Source organism: Solanum stenotomum, chromosome 10 (genome assembly GCF_019186545.1).
Source record: "Solanum stenotomum isolate F172 chromosome 10, ASM1918654v1, whole genome shotgun sequence".
NCBI classification, from domain to species: Eukaryota; Viridiplantae; Streptophyta; class Magnoliopsida; order Solanales; family Solanaceae; genus Solanum; species Solanum stenotomum.
In genome coordinates, this window is record NC_064291.1 from 4,110,919 (window position 1) to 4,133,089 (window position 22,171).

A 22,171-nucleotide genomic window follows, 5' to 3' on the forward strand; every position below is an offset into this window, starting at 1 on the left:
CTTATTCAACAATGAAATGAATGCTTGAAACTAAAAATTGAATAAAATAATCTTTCGTTTCTTTCCACATAACAAATCTATGAATTACAATAACTATAATACTATATACTCAGTGTAATTCCACAAGTGCGATCTGGAGAGGATGGTCTGTACACAGCCTTACCCCTATCTTGTGAAGATAGAGAGGTTGTTTCCGATAGATACTCAGCTCAAGTAAACATAAATCTCTGAACAATAACAATAAGCCCTTCACAACTAGAAACTCTATTTCATGAGTTAAAGAATAGAACACTATATAACTTCTGTTAAGTTAACCTGTTACAAACACAAAAGATGTCTACTCTAAAAGCAAACTTTGAAATGTGTATCAAGAGTTAATTTCATAATTTACAAAACCATACAACCAAAAACTTGGGAAGAACAAAATTTACAATAAGGGGAAATTCCCTCAAAATTCTATTTTTTTTATAACAAAACATTAAAGCATGAGATTCTGTGGTTCAAACTATTCATTGCTCAACTATATATATATATATATATGTATGTATGTTGAGTCTCTGAAAGACACGAATTTTGTCTCGTGTCTTATCTCCTTTCAAAATAACAGGATTTTGAATACCTTGCAGGCTTGTCCGTCATATAAAACATTTTGAATCTACTGACTCTAGATCCTGGATTCGCATGCTATGTCTTAAAGTACATATGTACATGATGCTTCATTTCTGATTCCTAACTGAAAACACCAAAAATTTCGTGTGATTATCACCGACTCATTTACTTGTCATTCTCGATGAAAACTTATCTGAAAAAGCTTCCAAGTCTTACTCTTCAATATCTAGCAGGATCTCTGGATGTACAGCGGCGGTGTTAACATTGAGGACTCTCTGGAGCTTTCTGTGATCGAATATTTCAACTTCTACCGTGAACATTGAGCTTACAGGCTTGTGATCAGATAGTCTTAACTCGGCTCGCTTGTAAAAGAGCTGTTTTATACCTTTCCCTAACCACAGTATACGGTCACACCTGCACGATATTAGGAAATACTCATTTCAACTTCTATTGTCAGAACGAATTTAATTTATATGCACTGTCAGTACACTATATGTGATCGACTATAATAAGTGGGATCAGTGAAAAATAAGACGGGTAACATGCTACAACAGGTTAAAATACACTGGCAGTGTATGTAAGTTAAATCCTATCAAAATATGCTGAAATATTGTGATCGTGACATTTATTCATTTAAGAGAAATGTCACTTACCAAGCTGGTGATCTCTTCTTCTCCCCTTCTCTTGGACTCTCCCCGACATATCTATCCGTGTTGATCTCATACTTGTATGTTGGTGCAAAGTTAATTGCCCCTTCTTTCCAACCAGCAAAAACATTGCCATTTCGAAGTTCGTTGATTAGCTGCCAATGTGATGAATATCATTAGAGCTTAAGTTATATACATGAACAACACAAAGAATTTTTATACATCTGGTGCAATTTTTAACCGGTTATAGCAGGTTATTACTTCCGTTTCCTAATTACCATATCATGTTTGATACGTAGAGTTAGTGATGAGTCTTACCTCATCGTTGTTGAGAAGTTCATCCCATTGTTTTGTGGCGACTAGCTTCCGCACCTCAGCATCCAACATATTGATTCGATAATTCAGATCCCCGAACCAGAATATCTGACTGCTTACATTAAAGGATGGCGTATAAATTTGTGTATAAATACTGCACGTCTCATTTGAAATTAGAAAATACAACTCTTTGTTAGAACTTCAACACATGCTATATAATTCTGCTATTTATTGTTGAACAGAAAACACTGAGCAGTTATCGTCACGTCTAAATCTAGTACTCCATATAATTGAGAAAATCATCCATAGCATTAGAAATAATAATGTGAAAAGGACCAGATAATGTATATGGCATGTTTAAGACCATAAGATCAAATGGCGTTTTGTTACATTCTACATATCTTTAGTTTACGACCACAAGATTCAATAGTCTTCATTACTTCCTTAAACTCCGTGTCAAGTCAAAACCAAACAAACAGATTGAAATGGATGGAGTGTTACTTACTCATGAGATGGAATTGTTTGTGGTTGATCTGCATCAGTGTCGAATACAGATGAGAAATGTGTGCGCTTCATAATTTCGTATACATCAGAGTTACGCCTTTGATCCGCCCTGTCCTTTTGGCCAGAAGTTAAATGTGAACAAACAAAGCATAGCCTTGACTGGAAAAGAGACATGCTCACAGAAACAGATCCCTGTATAGAACCATAAATTAGTATCAGCTTTAGGTTTCATGTAAAGCAATAGGCTCAAGAAAATGCAAGACACGAAGCATCCCGCGTTCACGCAGGTTTCTGGGAAGGGCTGCACCCAATGGAACTTGACATAGACAGTCTATCTTGATGCAAGCATCAATGTTGCTTCCACCCCTTGAACCCGTGACCTATAGGTCATACAGAGACAACTTTACCATTTCTCTAAGGCTCCCCTTCATTCAACAGATTATATACTCTATTTACACGGTATAATTTTCCGAATGGGATTCAATTGAACCCCTTCATTACATGTAGCTCTGCTACCGGATATATGGTTGTGAACTAAGAGAATCTACTAGGAAACAGCACTCAAAATACTAGCTAAATATGATTACTCAGAAAGTGATCTTCCAAATAGCCATTTTGATTAGAAGATAGGAAAATAAGGGGAATAAAGCTATCTTTCTCCAACTCCTCAAAGTGCCTCCGGGTGTGTGTGTGTCGGATCCTCCAAAAATAGTGTATTTTTCAATGATCAGACACGGGTTTGGCAGCATTTTTGGAGAATCCGAGCACGGGTATAAAGCCCTCAAAAGTTCATATGTCCTTTTTGACTCCAATATTTCACTTTCTACAACTAGTGAATGCTGATGTTTGATTCAATGAAGTTCTAGAAAGAAGAAGCAGTACCTTGTTTCCCATGTATCCCATAAGTCCAATTCCGACGGGGGAGACTTGCAAGTTGTTTATGTGCCTTCTCAACCTCCTACGGACCCAAATCGATACATATATCCCAACCATCTGCTTGCTAACAATACGAATATACCTCGGATGTGAATTCACAACATGTTTTAGAAGTGATCTTTCATCTTCAAACTCTGTGAATTCCTCGAAGAGATCATTTTCCTCGTCAGAAAATTGATTGGAGCCATCAGAAAGAGCATCAAGAACTTCAGGTTCCTCTTGTTGATTCGTCCACAATGATCCTAAGTCTTTGGAGCTTTGGTGCCCTCTTTTTAACCTGCTACCATCTAATCCAACATCATGATTGCTAAAAGCAAGAGCACAGCTGCTTGATACTCTTCTCAACTTAAAAGTCGAAGAAAGGACCTGAGGAGTTGCATCGAGTGAACGTTCAGGCCAATCCAATCGACTATCACAATCAATGCCATATATTCTCTTTAATTGCAAGTTCCTCCTCAGGTTGATCATGTTATCTTCAGTGAAAAACCTGGTGTTCATCGACACCTCTGCCATTATATCTAGTGCAGTAGTAGTAGTTACCACATCAGCAATTATATCAGCTGCAGGAGAAGTTCTTAACACCGGAGACGGTGGAGCACTGTAACTCTTTAGCTTAGCCTCAGGTTCCACTGTCGTTCTGTTTAACGTTCTGCGTATAATCGTCTCCCATTTTGGAATTGGCCTTCTATTTTCTGCTCCCAGTACATTTCCAGCATTTAGAGGAACTACCTCTTGGAAACTGTAATGAGAAAATACAATTTCACTATAAGTTTGAACTGATTTAGCTAGACAAGAAGATATTGTTAGCTATGAGCTATTTAGCGACAGATTCACAATAAACTTCATAGTTAGATCTATTTTTTTCCTTTTTGTAGTTATAAGGGGATTCATATAGGTAAAGGCAAAGAATAAGAGCGATACACGGATCGATTAAAACGGGTAAAATTGATGGAAAAGCACATACCCAAGGATGTATATATCAGCTGGTTCATTCATACAAAGCCACTCATCAATCTCAAGATCCTCATCTGGAAGTCTTCCAGCAACATTCCAAGTTCCTATAGTAACTCTGAAGGGAAATTAGGGGATATGTAAGTCTCCGAGGAACGATAAAATCTTATAACTAGATACCAGTATCACAAAAAGCAAATCGAAACGAACTGAATTTAAAGCCAAACCTCACTTCTTTTGTATTAATATACTGAACTCTCAGAGTTTCTGATTTCCCTCTCCTGTGTCTACATGAATACTTGGTTGAAGTCTTCCCTGAGTAATTTCAATTCAAATTTTCAAATAGCTGAATATATCCAAAAAAAGCTAGAATAGTTGAAATATCTAAGGCACAATGGAACTATATTAAGCGTATTTCCACACATAATGGCATTTCCACATGCCCCGATTATCACACCAGTTACCTGCTACCTCCCACTTGCATAGGTACCGGTTAACTATGGTCACCAAGGCTTAGACAAATGGAAAAACTCATCTAGTATTTTTTGCATCTTAACTTGTTGGCATCATTTAGGCATGATCATGAAATTGATCACAATTAAAGTCATGATTGTAGTAGTTTACATGTAAGGCTTTGACTATTCCACCACTTACCTAGGTATCGGGTGACTCTATCCGTCAAGGCTTAGGCAGATGGAAATAGATCACTATTAACATTTTTTTTAGACAAATTGCATCCTAACTTCTCATCATATACAAATTTTAGGCATGATCATGAAATTAAGCACAATCAAAGTAATAATTGTAGTAGAGTCTTCAACTATTCCACCGGTTACTTGATACCTTCCACTTACACAGGTACCAGGTAACTACCAACCAAGGCTTAGGCAAATGAGAATAAATCATCTAGTATTTTCTTAGTTGGAGTTGCCATTAGTACATGATGGAATAGTCGAGGTGTGCACAAGCTAACCAAAAGAATAAACTGAAACAGAACTTCAAGTAGTACCTGAAGTTTGAGGCTGGCAATCAGTAGGTTTTCCTGGTGATCTGTGCCAATGATCTTCATGCACCCTTTCATCTTTAAGTGAACAAACTACAAATTTTTCCCAAAAAAAAACAACTAATCAAGAAACTTAAAAGAAACAACAACATACTCATTATAATCCCATGAGTAAACTCGAGTTTGTTGTGTGTATACGCAGTCTTACCCCTACCTTGTAAAAGTAAAGAGATTGTTTCTGATAGACCTCGACTATGAAACTTAAAAGAAAAAAGAAACATACCATCATCCTCACTCTCTGTCTCAGTATCAACTTCATCTTCACTAAAATCATAAAGTTTAGGCTGAATATTAAACCATTTCTTCATCACAATTGAAGGCCAAAATGCCTAAAACCAAAATAAAACAAATCACTCTTCAATATCACCACAACTAAGAAATATACTATACAATATATTTTTTTAAGAATAAATAAACAAATACCTCTGATCTTTTTCCTCTTCTTGTTTTCATTTGCACAAGAAAGAAAAAGTTGGAAACTTTTAGAACTTAACGAAGTTCAAGAAACAATAAATGCTAGTAAATTATATGTTTTCAAGAATGCCAAGAAAAAAAAAATGTCACAAAAGACTTGAACTTTTTGCCAGTGTTCTTGGAGTTTCCATATGTATTTAAGGACATTCTCTTAGACCAGTTAACAAACAAGTTGCTTAACAACGCAGTATTCCTTCATTTTTAGGTCTCATTCATGACGTGAGATACCGTGAAAAAGATTAATTTTATACTACAGTAATTTGGCATTATAATCCCAAGTTAAATTTACGTTGTCAATCAAACACAATATAAAATTAATATCATTTTATCCTATCAAACTCGAGATGAATTAGTGCTACCAAACGACCCCTTAATATCACGGATTTAAACCCTAATTATGAAATTGCCTTTATTAGAGAGTGAACTTCCTGATGCGAATCAAAATTTAGTCGGATCCCAATACAGACACCAGACATAAAGTGTGAAACAAAAAAACAAGTTGTTACTAATTACAAAGAAGATTCTTACAAAGACCAAATGGAACAGGACAGAAAAAAGTTATGGCCAAGCTTAACATACATCAATTTCCTCAACTTGCATTTTGTGTGTTTTTTTTTTTTAAAAAAAAAGGATGGAATTTTTTTTTAATGGTCCCAAAAATTGGTTCTTCAATGAGCTAAAAACAAAGGTAGTGAAATTGCTGAAATTTCAAGTAAACACAAAGAAAAAGCATATTAAAAATAAGAAAAGTCATTTTCAATCTTTAACAACTTGTTAGTACTAATTAAATTCAAATGATATATCCATGCCTAGTGGACTAACCATAAGCCATTGACAAGAACAGTAAAGGAAGATTTGTACCAATGTTTGTTTTTTCCAATTTAAAAATCCACAAAACTAGAAAGAGAACAAGTGATTAAGTCCAAGAATCACATAATTAATGGAATATTCAGAAAGATTAGGATCTAGTAAGATTAATTAATCACTTGTTTTATTAAGGCATAATTCACTGTTGGTGACCAAAATCTTGGCTGGCAAGTGGCAACCCTTATATATTTAATAAAAATGATATAGAAAATTTATAACATGGTCATTGTTTACTATATGCATTTTCACCAAGTATCTGCTACCTTAATTTAAATGCTGCCTCCTATTTTTAAAAATATAATTTATAATTTTTGGTGTTTGACAGTCAGTGACATAGTCATAATTTTTCTCGAAGGAGATTCAAATATAAAAAAATAAACACGAAATGAAACTAAGAAGATTCAACATCTATAATTTATTCATAATCAATAATTTTAGTATATTAAATACAATATAATTTCCAGTCCCCCTAGCTCGACCCTGCCAATAATGACAGACATCTCGACTATTTTATCAAGTATCTTCTATCTTCCACCGAAATCAGATACCCCTATTCCCTTGTACTCTCTATATCCCGTTTTGCTTATACAACTTTCCAAATTACTTGAAGTACTAAAAGTCAAATTTACATTTTTAAAGTACTATTAATTAATAGAGATAATTTAATAAAATAAATACTTAATTAATAACTTTTTAAGAGGAGTATAAGATACAAATTAGACAAGTTAAAAAATAGATGAGGTATTAGATAACCGAAATTTAGACAAATGGGATAAAATTATTTAGCAATTTTATCTCTACTTAAATTAAAATCCTAGAATTTTCACTCACTTCATTGTCATAAAGGTCACCCACTCTTTGCATCGTCCCCTCCACCTCCAACACACACACTTTTTTTAACCTTGTGTGTATAAAATAATTTTTTGTCGTAAGAGCTTTGGTTCGTTCCTTATCTGATTTTGCCTTCTAATAATATATCTAGTATAATTTTAGGAGGATAATATGTATACCATACCTCTATCTTAAAAAGGTAGAGACGCATTTTAAAAATCAAATCCTTTAACCAATTTGGTGAGTTAATTAAGCTTTGATTAATTAAGAATAAGCTAAAAATGGAAAAAAACATGCAACTCGTAAGAAAAGCCACCGACTAATTGATAGAATGTAAGATAATAAAGTTAATCATGACTTCATAGACATGATCATAAAGACCCCACAACTAAGAAATATGTAATGACCTTATTAATTGAGACAAAATATAAATGATTATTGACTAAAATAATAGTAAGTCAAATTGGTAATTTAACAATTTGAATAGTTATATTATACAATAATAATAATAATAATAATAATAATAATAATAATAATAATAATAATAATAAAGTGTATGGAATTAAAACAGCTGTAAACTTATAGGTCGGACGTTATACAAAAAATTAGCATACGTGCATAAATGGTAGTCACACAAAAATGTATTAAAAATAATATTGCAAGTGGAATTAAGCATCAAGAGATAGAGAAAAAGAAAAAGAATTAACCGTAACTAATATCAGCATTACTAATATATTATAATTTAACATTATTTTTATACATTCTATTAAACAGTCCATCAATAAGTAATAAATCATGATGAATAAGAAGTGGAGGTAAATATGAGATAATTGGTTTGGAGGTGAGGTACACAGATATTAAATTTTGCATAAATCTATATATCTATATATCTATATCTATATAATAATATAAAGCTGAATGTAAGAATGATGATGTGATATGTCTCAATGGCCAGAATGACTATTTAGCTGTTTTGTCAGAATTTTGAAATTTTTGTTTATTTTGGCCAGAAGTTGACTTTTGATTACTGCCATAAATTCAGAGTCCGTGATACACATTTCTATTCATTTCCTCGTGTATTTTGATTGGATACGATTTTTTTTTAAAAAAAATTACGTAAAAAAGGATTAAGAAAAAAGATACGGAAAAGAATAATGAAAGAAGAAATTCAAAATTATTTTAGTGTAAGACAGGCAAATGGAGAAGTATGCAATCAAATAACTCGTTAAGATTTCCAATAGTGATAGTTGAATTAATCATATGTGTAACATGTACGAGGATCAAATTTCTAATTTTAGATGTGAATTTGAACACATAAATTTCAAGTTTTAAAAGATAAAAAATTATATATTTAAAAATTCCAAAAAAAAATATTACTCCCTATCTTTTAGTTAATCAATCGAAGTAAAATACAAAAACAACAATATATTTAGTACAATCTCATAAATAATATCTAAAGAAGATAAATATATATTAGACTTATCTTCATTTTTATGAAGTAGAAAAATTATTTTTAAAAAACTCTTCTCGATCAAAATATAAAAAAAAAATCGAAAAAGGATCGCAAGGAAATTTTTTTGACAGAACCATCTTTGTGGGACAAGATAGTAGAATAATAGAATCTCATTTCTATTCTTATTAATTAGTATTATAATTGCAGGACTTTTTTTTCATATTACTATTTTCGTTCACTTTTAATTGTCATGATTTTTTTAGAGTTAAACTATAAAAACTTTGATTAATATTTTATGATATATTTTTTAATCATATTGATATGCAAAAAATTGTAACTTATGTACTTTTCATAAAGTTTCTGAATCTCTAATTTTTTTTAGAAATATCGAATTAATATAATCTAATTTAATTTTAAAAATTAATCAAATTAACTTTCGAAAAGCGCAATATAAGACGGCGGAATAGTTTTGTACGTATGCATTAAATTCTGTACTTCGACACCGATTCTATTTTTTATTATTTTTATTTACAATGATGTGTTTGACTAAAAACATTTGACAACTGTCCTCCCTATTTCTGTTGTCTTTTGTTGACTTTCTATTTGCTGTCACAATTTGAACACAAGAGTAAGCAATTTCACGAGGAGGTAGGGTAAGGTCACAACAAGAGAAACGAATTTTTTCAATGAAAAGTTATACATACACATATTATCATTATTCTTTTTGAATGAAGGATTTTTTTCCTTTCGTAAGATTAATGTTTGGGTCAATTTACGCGTACCACAAGTATTTTATTATATATTTAATGTACCTTTTTCCTCAAATGTGTAGAACTAAGCACGTAAGTAATGGATAGTTGCCTCGACGAACATGTTAATTGCCCACATTCAATTGATAATTACATCGAGAATTGTTAAAGTCATTAACGATATTTATATTTAGTATTGATTAAAAAATTTATATTATATTATATTATTATAGTAAAATATAATATAATTATAATTATTTTATTATCGTTAAATAGTTACTGCAAAATTCTTTATTTATTATAATGTTTGTTACGTTTTGAAATTAAAATGTCACTAAATTTTGAGATATAATAAAACGTCACCTTTTTTGTTTTATAAAAATGAACGTTAATAACACTATTTATGAAATTTTATGTGTATTTAATGTATTGTCATTATCAGAAGCTTGTTTATCGTGTTGCAAAATTGGTCATCCAAAAAGAAAAAGATAAAAAGGGAAACCAAAATCATTTTGTCTTCTTTTTAATTTCTTTTCTTCAATTTGGAAAAAATAATAATTATGAATTTCCTCCCGCTATCATTTCATACAAATCACATTGTTCTTTTTTCTTTTCATATAAATAGAGTTTAAATTATATACATTATCAACATAAAATATTTTTTGCACCATATAGGTAAATTTTCTTAAATATGAAATTTATAAGTAATTATAACTATAAAAAATAAGGAAGGTTGGTTGTTACAACATGTAAATGTAATTCGATGTCACGATGTGTATCAATATAATTTTATTTATTTTTTGCATAAATCGTTTCTGTTTTTATATTTAAAGAGGGAACTTACCGGAAAAAAAACTCACTAGTTTAGAAGTTAATTACTTAAATACACTTTAGTTTACAATATTATGAATCTTACCAGATTTTGGTGCGTCCAGATACGTTCAGATATATGTATCTCGATATACATGGGGTCAAAATTAGGTGTAATTTGTTCTAGATACATTGTATCCAAGTGGATTCACATGTATCTAAGATATACATAAGAAATCTCATTCACCTCCCTCCCATCTCGCTCGTCAACTCTCATGTATTTGATATTCCAAATACAAGTGAATTATACCAGATACACACATACATATGTATCTAGTGTGATTCACATATATCTGGAATACATGATTATTTTGCTCGCCTCTCTCCTATTTTAGTATATCGAGTAGGAAAAATACATGTATTTAGGTGTATATCTTTTTTAGTATATGATAAGAAACTCTTAATTAGTGGTACGATACATAATTATTTAAAAGTATAAGTTGAATTAGTATATATAGTAGGGATGTATGTCTAATAAAATAGTTTATACTTTTACTAAATTGCCAAACATCTCAAAATAATATAGCTATATATTTTACTTGTGTTATATATATTATCATGTTAGATATGGATACTAATTTATTATGTTAAATATCTAGTGCCCTTTCTCCTATGACATAACAATAGAAATAATTTTTTTAATTTTTTTTGTATAAATTAGATATATGGTAGCAATCAAACCAGCTTAGCACAATATATTTTAGTAGTCCCAATTGTATAAAAGTTGATTAATACATAACTTAAAAGTGATAGATCATAAAACCGCCCCATAAGCTTTAATCATAAAAGGAAAATTATTTGAGTCAATTTATTAGACTATTATACTCCGTTTTAGTCGTTTTCAAGGGAAATTTCCATTCATTATTGTTTTTTTTTTTGTTTTTTTTTTTTGTTTTTTTGTTGATCTTTTTTGTATTTGGCCTTTTGGGATAATTACACTTTTGGGTTCTTAATTATTAAGAAATTCTATTTTTCCTCCTCGGAATATTCACCTAATTATAAATATACTTAACATTAAATTAAATAACACAAATATTTTTGGCCCCTCTAATACAAAACAATAACATATCCAGTGTAGTATAAGGTATAGATATTTTCAGATATGACCTCAACATTTTTCCGTCCATAGAAAATATATGATATTCACATTTTTTTATATATTAGCCTCAAATATGGAGTAATAGTACTAATACATGTAGTAGAACATGTAGATAATTGAATGATTTGACATGTAATAATTCGTGGAAATTCATAATCAGAGAAATCAAAAGTGCACATCTCAATTAATTTAAGATTAAACATGCTTAACATGAAATCACAAGTACCAAATTCAGAGTTTCTCAATATTTAAAGGACTAAAAGTGTAAATTTCCCTTTCTTTTCCTTTTCTATTTCATGATTTTTTTAAGAATTATGTTTAGAAAAAATTGCATAATACACCATAAGACATGACTTAATAATGTGTTACGCACCTCAAATATAAATTTTCACACTATACTACCCCAAATTTGGGTTGACAATCCATTACAAAAAGATATACGTACGTCACTTTGGATCACAAGCATGCATACTCATCATGCATGGCTAAAAGTAAATGAAAAAGACCAATTCTTTTTTCGATTAGTTCCACTTAGAAAGTCTTTTATATACAAGATATCACTTTACGAAAAAATTTTATGATATAATGTAGGTAAATATTATCAACAAATAGTGTAAAAATTAAAGTGTCCTTATAAGTATCTCAAAGGGCGTATAAATTATAATTTACCAGTAACACAAGTAATTTCTTTTGTTTGTAATTTCACACCGTAGGTAATCACATTACAATAATATTTAAAATGATTAGATTGGAAGCTTCATCTACCATTACCTCATACATTTGCTCTTATGCAACCTAGGTTATTTAGTGAACTAACTGAGATACGCATATCATATTGATAATTGACATTACAAAAAAAGCATCATAATACAAATTCATCAGAATAACTTTTGGTGCCAAGAGTACGACAATATAAAATTGTCTTATTATTGGATACTCGATTGGTGAAACTATTCATGTTGTTAAAAATAGGTCACTTTAGGGACCTTTTGGCCATGGATAAATTTCATCTTTTTTACGAAATTATATTCCATAGGTATATTTGGATATAGAATTACTCTAATTTTTTGAAATTTGAAAAACTTCTAATACTTGGTTTTCTTATTTTCACTTCAAAATACTCAAAAAAGTTCAATATTTTTTCAAGTTATATTCATGTCCAATTTTTAAACACTATTTTTAAAAAAAATTCCAAATACTACATACTCTCTCTCTCTCTCTCTCTTTTAATGTCCAAAGGCCAAACCCTCACTTACAATCATATGATATATATATTTGAGCAAAAAACAAAATCTATAGATACTCCATTCTAGCTATAGTAAAGCAACTTGCACTTTTCCCTCTTGAAAATATAATATCTCTTTCCCAATAGGAAGATAGGAATAATTAGTTGGATACATCACTATTTCCAATAGAAGCCAACATTTATTTGGTACATGCACATCTTTTCATATTTATTGTTTTTTTTAGAACCAAAATACAAGTGAGAAAATTATGTTTGGTGAAATAAAGTACAAATGGCCAATCACAATAAAGAGAAAACTCAAGATGAAATGTGATAGGAACTAAGAAGATACAAGAACAACCAATAAGAAGATGTTAACAAATTAAAAAAAAAATCACTAAAACAAAAATAAATTTTACCGGCAATAAATATAGACATTAATAAAGAGTGTTAAAGTCTTTACCGACATTAATTAAATGCGAACCAATGTCGCTAAAGGTTTTAGAAACATATATAAAGAGTGTTAATTACCGCTAAAAATACATATTTAACAACAATTAAACTATTACCGATAATGATATTTTTGATGTAGTGCATATACATATATTTAGGACCACAAAGCACATTAATTTGAGTAGTGCATATATAACAAATAAATGGATATGGTCCATAGTCTATATAAAGAGACAAAAGAGTAATTCCTCACAGAAAAAAATAGACTAGGGAAATTTTTACCTTTTTAAAAATAGATTAGGGTTCAATGATGTTTTTTTTTAAATCTAGTGTTCACTCTTAACTAATCTAGATTTGTTTCTATAAAGTCCATTAGAAAGGGGAACATATTTCCTTCTAGATCTATTTTTTATTCATAGGATTCGAACTTGAGAAATTAGGATAAAAATGAAAGTAATCTTATTCATCCCATCACAATCGTTGGTAACAAGAACAATTACGACATTCCATATATATTCTGATTTTGCCTCCACTCGTAATTAAACCTCTAGATCCATCCCTACGAATAAGTCGATTTGTTATAATAGACCGACCATGGTTTGTTATGTGTAAGCCAATGAGTTAAATAAGAAATATACCAATGAGAAAAAAACTACAAGAAAATAAATATTGAATAGGACATGCACTTGTGAACCCTCTCAAATCTCTAGTAGGAAGAGTTTGAGACGTCTCTACATTCAATATTTGGAATATTGAATAACATTTATCGTAATAATACCTACTAAAAATAGACTTATATATTAAAATAAAACCGTCCATAAATATAAAAGTCATAAGTTTACCTTAATTAAGGCAATAAAATGTAATAGTGTTATTTATGAGTTCAATTGTGGTCCTTCATTAGGTACGAATCTATATATATTAACAAAGCTGAAAATGAATCCATTGATATGGCATGTCTCATTGACCTCTATTACTATTTATTTATTTTCTCACAATTTTGAATTTTTTTTCTTATTTTCTTTCTTCAAATCTTCAAAAAAATAAATTATTTCTTTCATTATTATTTGTATTTATTACATTATAAATTATAATGGGTCATTAAAGTGGTCAGAATTAAATTGAAATAATGGGTCATTAAGCTACAATATGCTCTTTCGATTGCATAACAGTCTTTAAGTTTTTCACTATTTAATGTCTGTTTAATCTATTACATCTACAAATCAAAGAATTAATTGTTCTTCTTGAGTAGATATCTTGATATGAGTAGTTCATGAGACAATATGCAGACTTTGAAGATAACACGATAAAAACTAAAAGAAAAGAAAGTAATTTGTGTTTATTTCCTCAAAAATTATACATGAAAGTACATTCAGGGGTCAAATCTTTACTTATTTTTTCCCTGATTTCTTTTCGAAATTGCAATTTATCTTACTTTTTTCTCAATTTGATGCAATCATAATTATGTTTATGACTTTTTAGTTTTGCAGTTTTATATTATGCTTGAAAATTTGTATTCCACTAACTTTTTGTTTGCTCTCAGTATATATGTATGGTCTGGTTGTGTAAATATGCTATTTTATTTATTTTTAATTATTTAGTTTTAGTAGAATAGTCACTCATTTGGCAGCTAATTAAATTAAATTATCTATTATTTTTTCGTATTTGATGAACTTTCTTTAGAAAATTAAAAGAATTGTGAAAATTAAGACCATCTTCTATTTTTTTTTCTTTGTATAATTTATTCATTTATTGTTATGAGTTTTATTCCGTTATGGTATACTTAGAAAGGATGATTAAAGAAATAATATAGTTATGTCTATCTAATTTATGTAGTGTTGAATGTATTCCTTCATATTTAAAAATATTATTTGGTATTTTATATTGTAGAGTTAAAAATGAAGATATTGTAAAACTTTGTAAAAATGATTACATTAACTTTTTAAGTTGTTATGTTTTTTGTGTTTATTATATTCATGTTTTAATTTGATTTGAAGTATAATATGAAAACTATTGAATGGTGATCAGCTTGTGGGAGTGTATTTTTTCTATTATTTTTTAATGAATAAGATCATAGGAATAATATTACATTATTTTATTTTTTCATATGTTCTCTTTATGATTTCTCTTTATTTTGTATATTATATAATAAATAAATATGTCAATTAACCATTCATTCATATTACTTAATGTAAAATTTAATGGTCTTTATATTTATCACTCTCATAACTTTTTATCCTCATAATCCCTAAAATAATTAATAGTCATATTCATGACAATATTGATATTTCATATTATAGTGTAATAAATTGAGACAGCCTAAGACATAGTAAAAATATCACATTATTGCCTTTTTAAGTTATGTTTCTGGTGCTTATTATATTCATGTTTTTGGCTGATTTGAAGAACAAAAGGAAGGCTATTTGTATGGTGAACAACTTGTGGGGGTGGACCTCGTCACGTCGAAATGAAATCGAATAATTATGTATTAATTTCATTTTTTTTTGTCTTTTTTTTAATGATTAAGGTCATAAGAATAAAGTAGCATTATTTATTTATTTCGTACGTTCTCTTTATGATTTATCTGTATTTTATATTTTATATGAATATTTTATTATCGTATATTTGATATCTTATCGTCTTTTAGCCGCGCGAAGCGTGGACAAATTCATTAGTTGAATTTAAAATATGAATCATGAGAGTCACAATCTAAATGTTATATATATAGAATTAACGTCTATTTTTTGTTGTTGTTTAACGACATATATTATGTCTCTAATTCCTATTTCTTTTTGTAGTATAGATGATAATTGACCACCAATTCAACATTTTGTTTGTTACATTTAGGTTTCCTTCAAATTTAAAACATATTGTAAAGTTGGATTAAATGCTTTATTGAAAATGAGCTTCCGTTTTCATAAACCCTTGGTTTTACCTTCTGTAGCCATCCATCCCTTTTTAACAATTTAGAGTCAAAGTTAAAATATGAAGTTCGTGAACTCATGATTTCTCCATAAAACTAGATATTTCATTCATATATTTTCTAAAATTGATATAATATTATTGATTGTCACCCCTTCTAAAAAAGAAGAAATCGAAATGACATATTTGATTGGTGAATTATTTACCATGAGAATTAGAAATCAATTCTCATTTAATATATTTTTTCTTTTTAATGATATAATATTATCAATTGTCACCTATATTCTAAAAAATCTAAATTACTGACTAGAAACTTGAGAAACTGCTACAACAAAATATCTGAACTTTTATTAGTTGGCAAAAATACAATAGTAATTGAATTGACACTTATAACAACTACACTTATTAGAAAAGAGCCAATATACATACTCTCTCTTTTTTTATATGAGACAAATTTAATCAACAAATAACATTAAAATAATTATTTTTTTCTTACAAATTCTACGAAATGTATTGTTCAATAGTAATTTATGTTAGTTGCTTATCCAATTTAGTGCCTTTTCACCGGCAACATGATAATAATTGCGAAATTACTGAACTGATCATAAAGGACAACCTCTCGTTCCTGCTCCGTTATTAATCCACTTGTATTCCAGAATCATATGTTTCACCAGCTTTCCAATTTTCAGGAATATTATTTAAAGGAATAACCCATTTTTCATCTCCATCATCAGAACTCAATAACATTCTTATTTGCAATTGTCCTTTTGGTGGTGATGAACTTGTCCATACTGCGCCACGTGTCCTATCCAATAATTTGCACACAAAATTTTGTGTCTGCATATTTGAAAAATCAAAATATTTTTAAGTTGGTATATATACAAAATTAAGGATTTTGAACCGGGCAGAAGTAGGTTTGAATATATACGAGTTCGATAAAATTCAGTACATAATTTTGGCCCAATATTTTGTATATGTGTTTTTAAAAAATTGATTATGTTTAGAGTTTAGTTATTAGCACTTTTGGCTAGGTAACATAATGAAAATATATTGGACTGTAAATCTCGATACAGAATCTGATTATTAAGTTCAAATACTAAATCAATCGTTATTTTAAGTTAGTATAAATATTAAAGAATAATATATGAACTCTGTGAAATTTAATAATTTTAGCTCAAATTTTATGTGTGTTAAGAAACCCAATAAAATATGTTACAAAACTTATTTTGTTAGAATCCAAATCTTTGATTATAAGTAATGTAGTTGAAAGTTGCTAACACTTTTTTTATGAGTTATCAATTAATGATTATTATAAAAGTTCATTTTATAATTACTTTATAAATATATTCATGAGTGTATAAATGTATAACCCTTAGTTGTTTCTTAGTCATCTAGAAAATAAAGTAAGTTATTTGTTATAAAAAAAATTAAAGCATATTTATACATACATACATATATATAATATATATTGTGTATTATCAGTATATATAAGTTAAATTCGTACCTCACACAATTGAACAGCAGAAATATCAGTTTTGCCTTGTTGATACCATATAACAAAAGCCAAATAATAAGGATTATCACTACTCTCATCAATCTTGAATGTGATATTCTTATTTGGATAGCTACAAGAAACCCTGTTCAATTCACAAAAAAAATTAAAATATTGATACAAATGTTAATTAATAGAAATATATATAATATAACGTAACATGAAAGATCAATCGATTCCATAGCAAACATGACTATTACAATATTAAAATGTTGTTATAGAGGACACATGATTGTTATAGAGAAATCTGACTATAACAAACATTGTTTATCTCAATACTGCTATAGTGCTATACTGAAATGTTGCAATAGAGAAAACATATATATAACATAACATGAAAGATCGTTTTCATAGCGAACACGACTATTATAATGAAATATTATTATAGACGATGACCGTTATAGAGAGATCTGACTATAAAATAAAACGGAAAAAAATAATTTTGAAATGAATATTATATACCTTCTATATTCAATGCCCACATTACCAAGTGATAATAGAGAAGCAGCAGCATCTTTTGTTTGGGCCATACGTGAAAAAGCCCGTTGGCTTAAAATAAAATCTGTGCTATCACTTGCTCCATGATCAGTAATTACCACATTAACTCCATTTTCTGAACAGTAATTACTGTTTGTACACCTCACCTACATTTTACGGTCAACGGTAATTTCAGAATTTGAAGTTTATAAATAGGCGATGAATTTAACCGATATACAATGATATCGAATTTTAAGGTTAGGGTTATAGCTAGTTGAAGTTGAGTTATGTAAGTATCAAATCATGTATAAGTACTAAGTTTAACTACTTTTAATAGTTGGGTGAGTTATTTATGTATAAAATGGGATAAGACATAAGTACCTTCTAGACTATGACCGAAATCTCAGAAACACACACCTAAACTTAAATAGGGTTGTATTATTCCGTAGTTAAATAGAACCCTTGTTAAATTTAGGGTTCTATTTAACTATTTTATCATTTTTATAATTATCTTTTAGGTGATTAATAATGTACGTATAAAACTTAAATTAATTTTGTACTTTTATACCTGATAGCATGCACCACATCCTAGACCGTCGCGATAAAGATCAGATGCAGCCGATACATCTCCACCGTTGATTGTTGCTCCAAAAGTACCAAATCCACATGCGCCAGCTGCATATATTTAAACAGAATAATGAATTATTAAATTTGTCAAAATTTAAAACACAAGTTACTTGCGGAGATATTTTATAAAATGTTACTTCTAAAATTTATTTTCTCTATTTCTATCAGAAAAAAATATTTTTTCATCCTAAAAAAAATAATACTTTTCAGAATATTCTGACCAACGAAAAATACTTTTCTTTTTATGAAGATATTCTTACTTTCTGTTCCTTGTTCTTCTGAATTTGGATAATAAGCTGCTCGAGATTGGATGAAATTTTGAGCATTTCCCAAATAAACTTGTATGAAAATTACTAATAAAAATGTGGAAAATATTTCAAGAACTTGAAGAGGTGCCATTTGAGAAAGAGAGTTACAAATAAATTATTGTAATTTGTAATAATAAAATTAAGTTGTTGTGAATGATATTGTTGATGACATTACTGAGTATTTATAGTAAGGTTTAGTTTAAAGTTGGTCAAAAAGTAATTGAGACATTTGACATTTTTTAGATCAATTTGAATACATTCATGAGTTCTTTGCTTCAACTTTGGGCAGCTACGTGCCTTCTTGGATAGCTAGTTTCTAAACTTTGAATGAATATATATATATATATATTATATTGTATTATACTCTGATTTCTGTTTTAATTTATGTGAAGGTATCAAAAAAATAATGTGAAAGTTGTGATATAATAGCATGTTAGGTTAAGATGTTGAAATCGACATATTTTTAAAATTCATGTTTTTCATCGAAGGTGTTTTTTGAAAAATAAGTAAATTATTTTGAGAATTTAAATTGTGTTTGATCAATTTTTTTTAAGTGTTTTTAATTGTTAAATTACTAAAACAAAAGTTACTGCTAATTTTAATTTAATAAATATGAACTTTTGAAATTGGTTAATCGTATCCTAAGAAAATTAGAAGAAACATTTTATTTTTGGAAGAAGCTATTTTTTCGGCGTTTACGAAAAAATAACTTCTACTAATAACATGTTTTATTAAAAGCTCAGTCACGCACTTTTATTCTCTAAAATAAGTCTTTATATTTAATATACATATTCTTGTCTTTTAGAAATTTGGCTAAACATGTTATTCTATAAAGTAAGTCATAGATTATACTTTAAACTTGATATTATTTTATCCCATTTGAAAAGTAAAATAAATTAATCTCAAAACTATTATTCCTAGTAAATAAATTAATCCCAGGATCTCTATGGTCATATGTGGTTGTGGGTAGAATTTATTTAATGCATATTATATAAAAATGTCATTTAACTTGGTGTTAATTGGAATTTATGTTCTTCGACTTTGAGTGTGCATAAGTATACACTTAAACTTATATATATATATATATATATATATATATATATATATATATATATATATATNTATATATATATATATATAATTTAACAAGTAGACTTACACGTTCTATGTGGTGTCCTAAATGATAATTTGCAGTTCTATATGGCATTCTACATGTATTGTGTTATGTAGAACGTGTGTATCTACTTATTCAACTTTATACAAAATTTAACTGATTACTTGTGTACATTCAAAATTGAAGGACTTAGATACTAACCGAGACCAATTTAAAAAAATACACTTGTATGTTGTGCCTTTATTTAATTACTATTGTATGAGATTTACTGTTTGGTATGAAACCATATAAGATTCCTCCTGTATTTTGGAAGACAAATTTAAACAAGAATTTTCTTGTAGTAGAAGTAAATTGGAGGATGAGTTAGGTATTTGTGCATTATATATATAGAGAGAACTGTATATAATTAGGAAAATATACATGCATGTATCATTTTGTTTTACCAACTTTGCAGCCTTAAGAATATAAGCAGTTATCTCTTTAATTATTTCACCAACTTTGCGGTCAGGAACGGAGCTAGAGTTTTAGGTACAAAGTTCAAACAAATTAATTTGTTAAATATGTGTATGCTAATATATCATTGCGAACTTAGTACTTGTGAAATAGAGCTACTATGATCTTGATGACAATGTTTAAAATCTAAAAGTTTGAAATTTTGACTCCACATCCTTTGCTTATAGTGTAAGGGTGTGGAATTTTGGAGCAAATGGTAGTAAGTTGTCACAATATTCCTAATTACGAACTCGATTGGTAACTAAAACGATTAATTAGTTCGATGACAAATTTAAAATTTAATTTCAAATTCTGATTCTTGCCTATGTTTGCATTCTAAACCAAAATAAGAAATTTGAAAAACTTATCAGTCTAAAAGTAAAGTCTTAGAGCAGGTGATAGTAAATTATTGCATTCCTAATTACGAACTCAATAACTAAAATAATCTACTAACTAATGACAAGTTCAAAATCATGAATGTCAACCTTTGACTTTTGTCTCTATTTGCAGCCTAAATCAAAAGATTAAATTTCTAACGATTTGTATCCCTTGAACTTTTTGAAATATACCTTCAAATATACTTTAACCCAATTTTTTTAATTTAATTAAAAAAATACACACAACTTTTTTATTGCACCAAATAAGTCAATTTTCATATCTTATATCTCTGAGATTGCACAGCCATTAGATTTTGTTTTGCCAAATAATTGTCTCCACTTTGTTTCATATATTGCGCAACAATGAAAATAAATAATAATTTATAATAATATAAGTAGTTTATAGACTTAATTGGTGGAAACTAGACACATAATTACCACATCAGCCATGACATGGAAACCACTCAAGATTTTGGATCCTACCATGGTCTGCTTTGATTTTTTTAGACGCTTGTATCGAATTATTTTAATTTGATGAGTTCAGTTTTTAAATACTTTATAATTAAATTAATAGCATATCATTCTTTTTTACCATGTTTGGAATATTTTTCTAGTTTTGATAATATATTAAATTTGTAATTTTAAATTAGTGTATTTGATGTTATATTCACCTATCGTTTAAATTTCTAGATTCCACGATCAACATCTGATTACTTTTAATAATTTAGATGTATTAACATTTTAAGAGAATAAATTTGGACCCCCCACTACTGAAGAAGGGTATAAGTAGATAATTTTACATTATGCCAAGATAATCCATAATTGTAAATGTTATTAAGGACTTTAATTTCTGACTATTGCCAAACATTATTACAATGTTTAGATAGAATAGGTGGAACTAAGAATGGTGGGGATTTTGATGACTGGTTTTTCCCAAATTATTACTATTATTTCGTGAGTTTCACTTAAAATATTGTGTGGTTATAAATTTTCATGAATCATGTGTTGGTAATCTTAGAGAATTCATGAACGAATCCTAGAATTTCAAGGGACATAACTCCATTGTAGCCTATGTTATGAGAATTTTGCCAATGATTATCATGTGGGAGCTTTGGAGATTGAGATGTAGCTCAAAATATGAACATGGGCACCTTTCAATTTTCAGATCAGCTAACCAGGCCAGCCTTTACAAACCTGTTTATTCCAAATAATTGGAGAAGTTTACTCACAATACTGGACACCAACTTCTAAGAAAC

At 28.9% G+C, this 22,171-nt stretch overlaps 2 protein-coding genes across 2 annotated transcripts; both read right to left on the bottom strand.

Moving 5' to 3' along the window:
* Positions 1-276: 276 nt before the first annotated feature.
* Positions 277-5,588, bottom strand: LOC125842324 (type I inositol polyphosphate 5-phosphatase 2-like). The gene is made up of 11 exons (XM_049521600.1): positions 5,449-5,588; positions 5,249-5,354; positions 4,972-5,058; positions 4,190-4,277; positions 3,976-4,080; positions 2,958-3,750; positions 2,077-2,267; positions 1,575-1,683; positions 1,263-1,411; positions 826-1,023; positions 277-733 (listed from the first exon to the last, which is right to left on the bottom strand). The coding sequence occupies exons 1-11, from the start codon at positions 5,476-5,478 to the stop codon at positions 730-732; spliced, it is 1,860 nt and encodes a 619-aa protein (XP_049377557.1). The 5' UTR covers positions 5,479-5,588; the 3' UTR covers positions 277-729.
* A 10,706-nt stretch (positions 5,589-16,294) lies between these two features.
* Positions 16,295-19,063, bottom strand: LOC125842074 (expansin-like B1). Its single transcript, XM_049521274.1, has 5 exons — positions 18,885-19,063; positions 18,566-18,672; positions 17,983-18,164; positions 17,473-17,605; positions 16,295-16,805 (listed from the first exon to the last, which is right to left on the bottom strand). The coding sequence occupies exons 1-5, from the start codon at positions 19,021-19,023 to the stop codon at positions 16,605-16,607; spliced, it is 762 nt and encodes a 253-aa protein (XP_049377231.1). The 5' UTR covers positions 19,024-19,063; the 3' UTR covers positions 16,295-16,604.
* Between the last annotated feature and the right edge of the window lie 3,108 nt (positions 19,064-22,171).

Coding starts and splice junctions, on each gene's coding strand:
- LOC125842074 (XM_049521274.1), bottom strand. CDS start 19,023: ATGGCACCTCTTCAAGTTCTTGAAATATTTTCCACATTTTTATTAGTA. Junction 18,673..18,884: donor AGAAGAACAAGGAACAGAAA/GTAAGAATATCT, acceptor AAATATATGCAG/CTGGCGCATGTGGATTTGGT. Junction 18,165..18,565: donor GATGTGGTGCATGCTATCAG/GTATAAAAGTAC, acceptor CGTAAAATGTAG/GTGAGGTGTACAAACAGTAA.
- LOC125842324 (XM_049521600.1), bottom strand. CDS start 5,478: ATGAAAACAAGAAGAGGAAAAAGATCAGAG. Junction 5,059..5,248: donor GACAGAGAGTGAGGATGATG/GTATGTTTCTTT, acceptor AAAAATTTGTAG/TTTGTTCACTTAAAGATGAA. Junction 1,684..2,076: donor CAAACAATTCCATCTCATGA/GTAAGTAACACT, acceptor TAATGTAAGCAG/TCAGATATTCTGGTTCGGGG.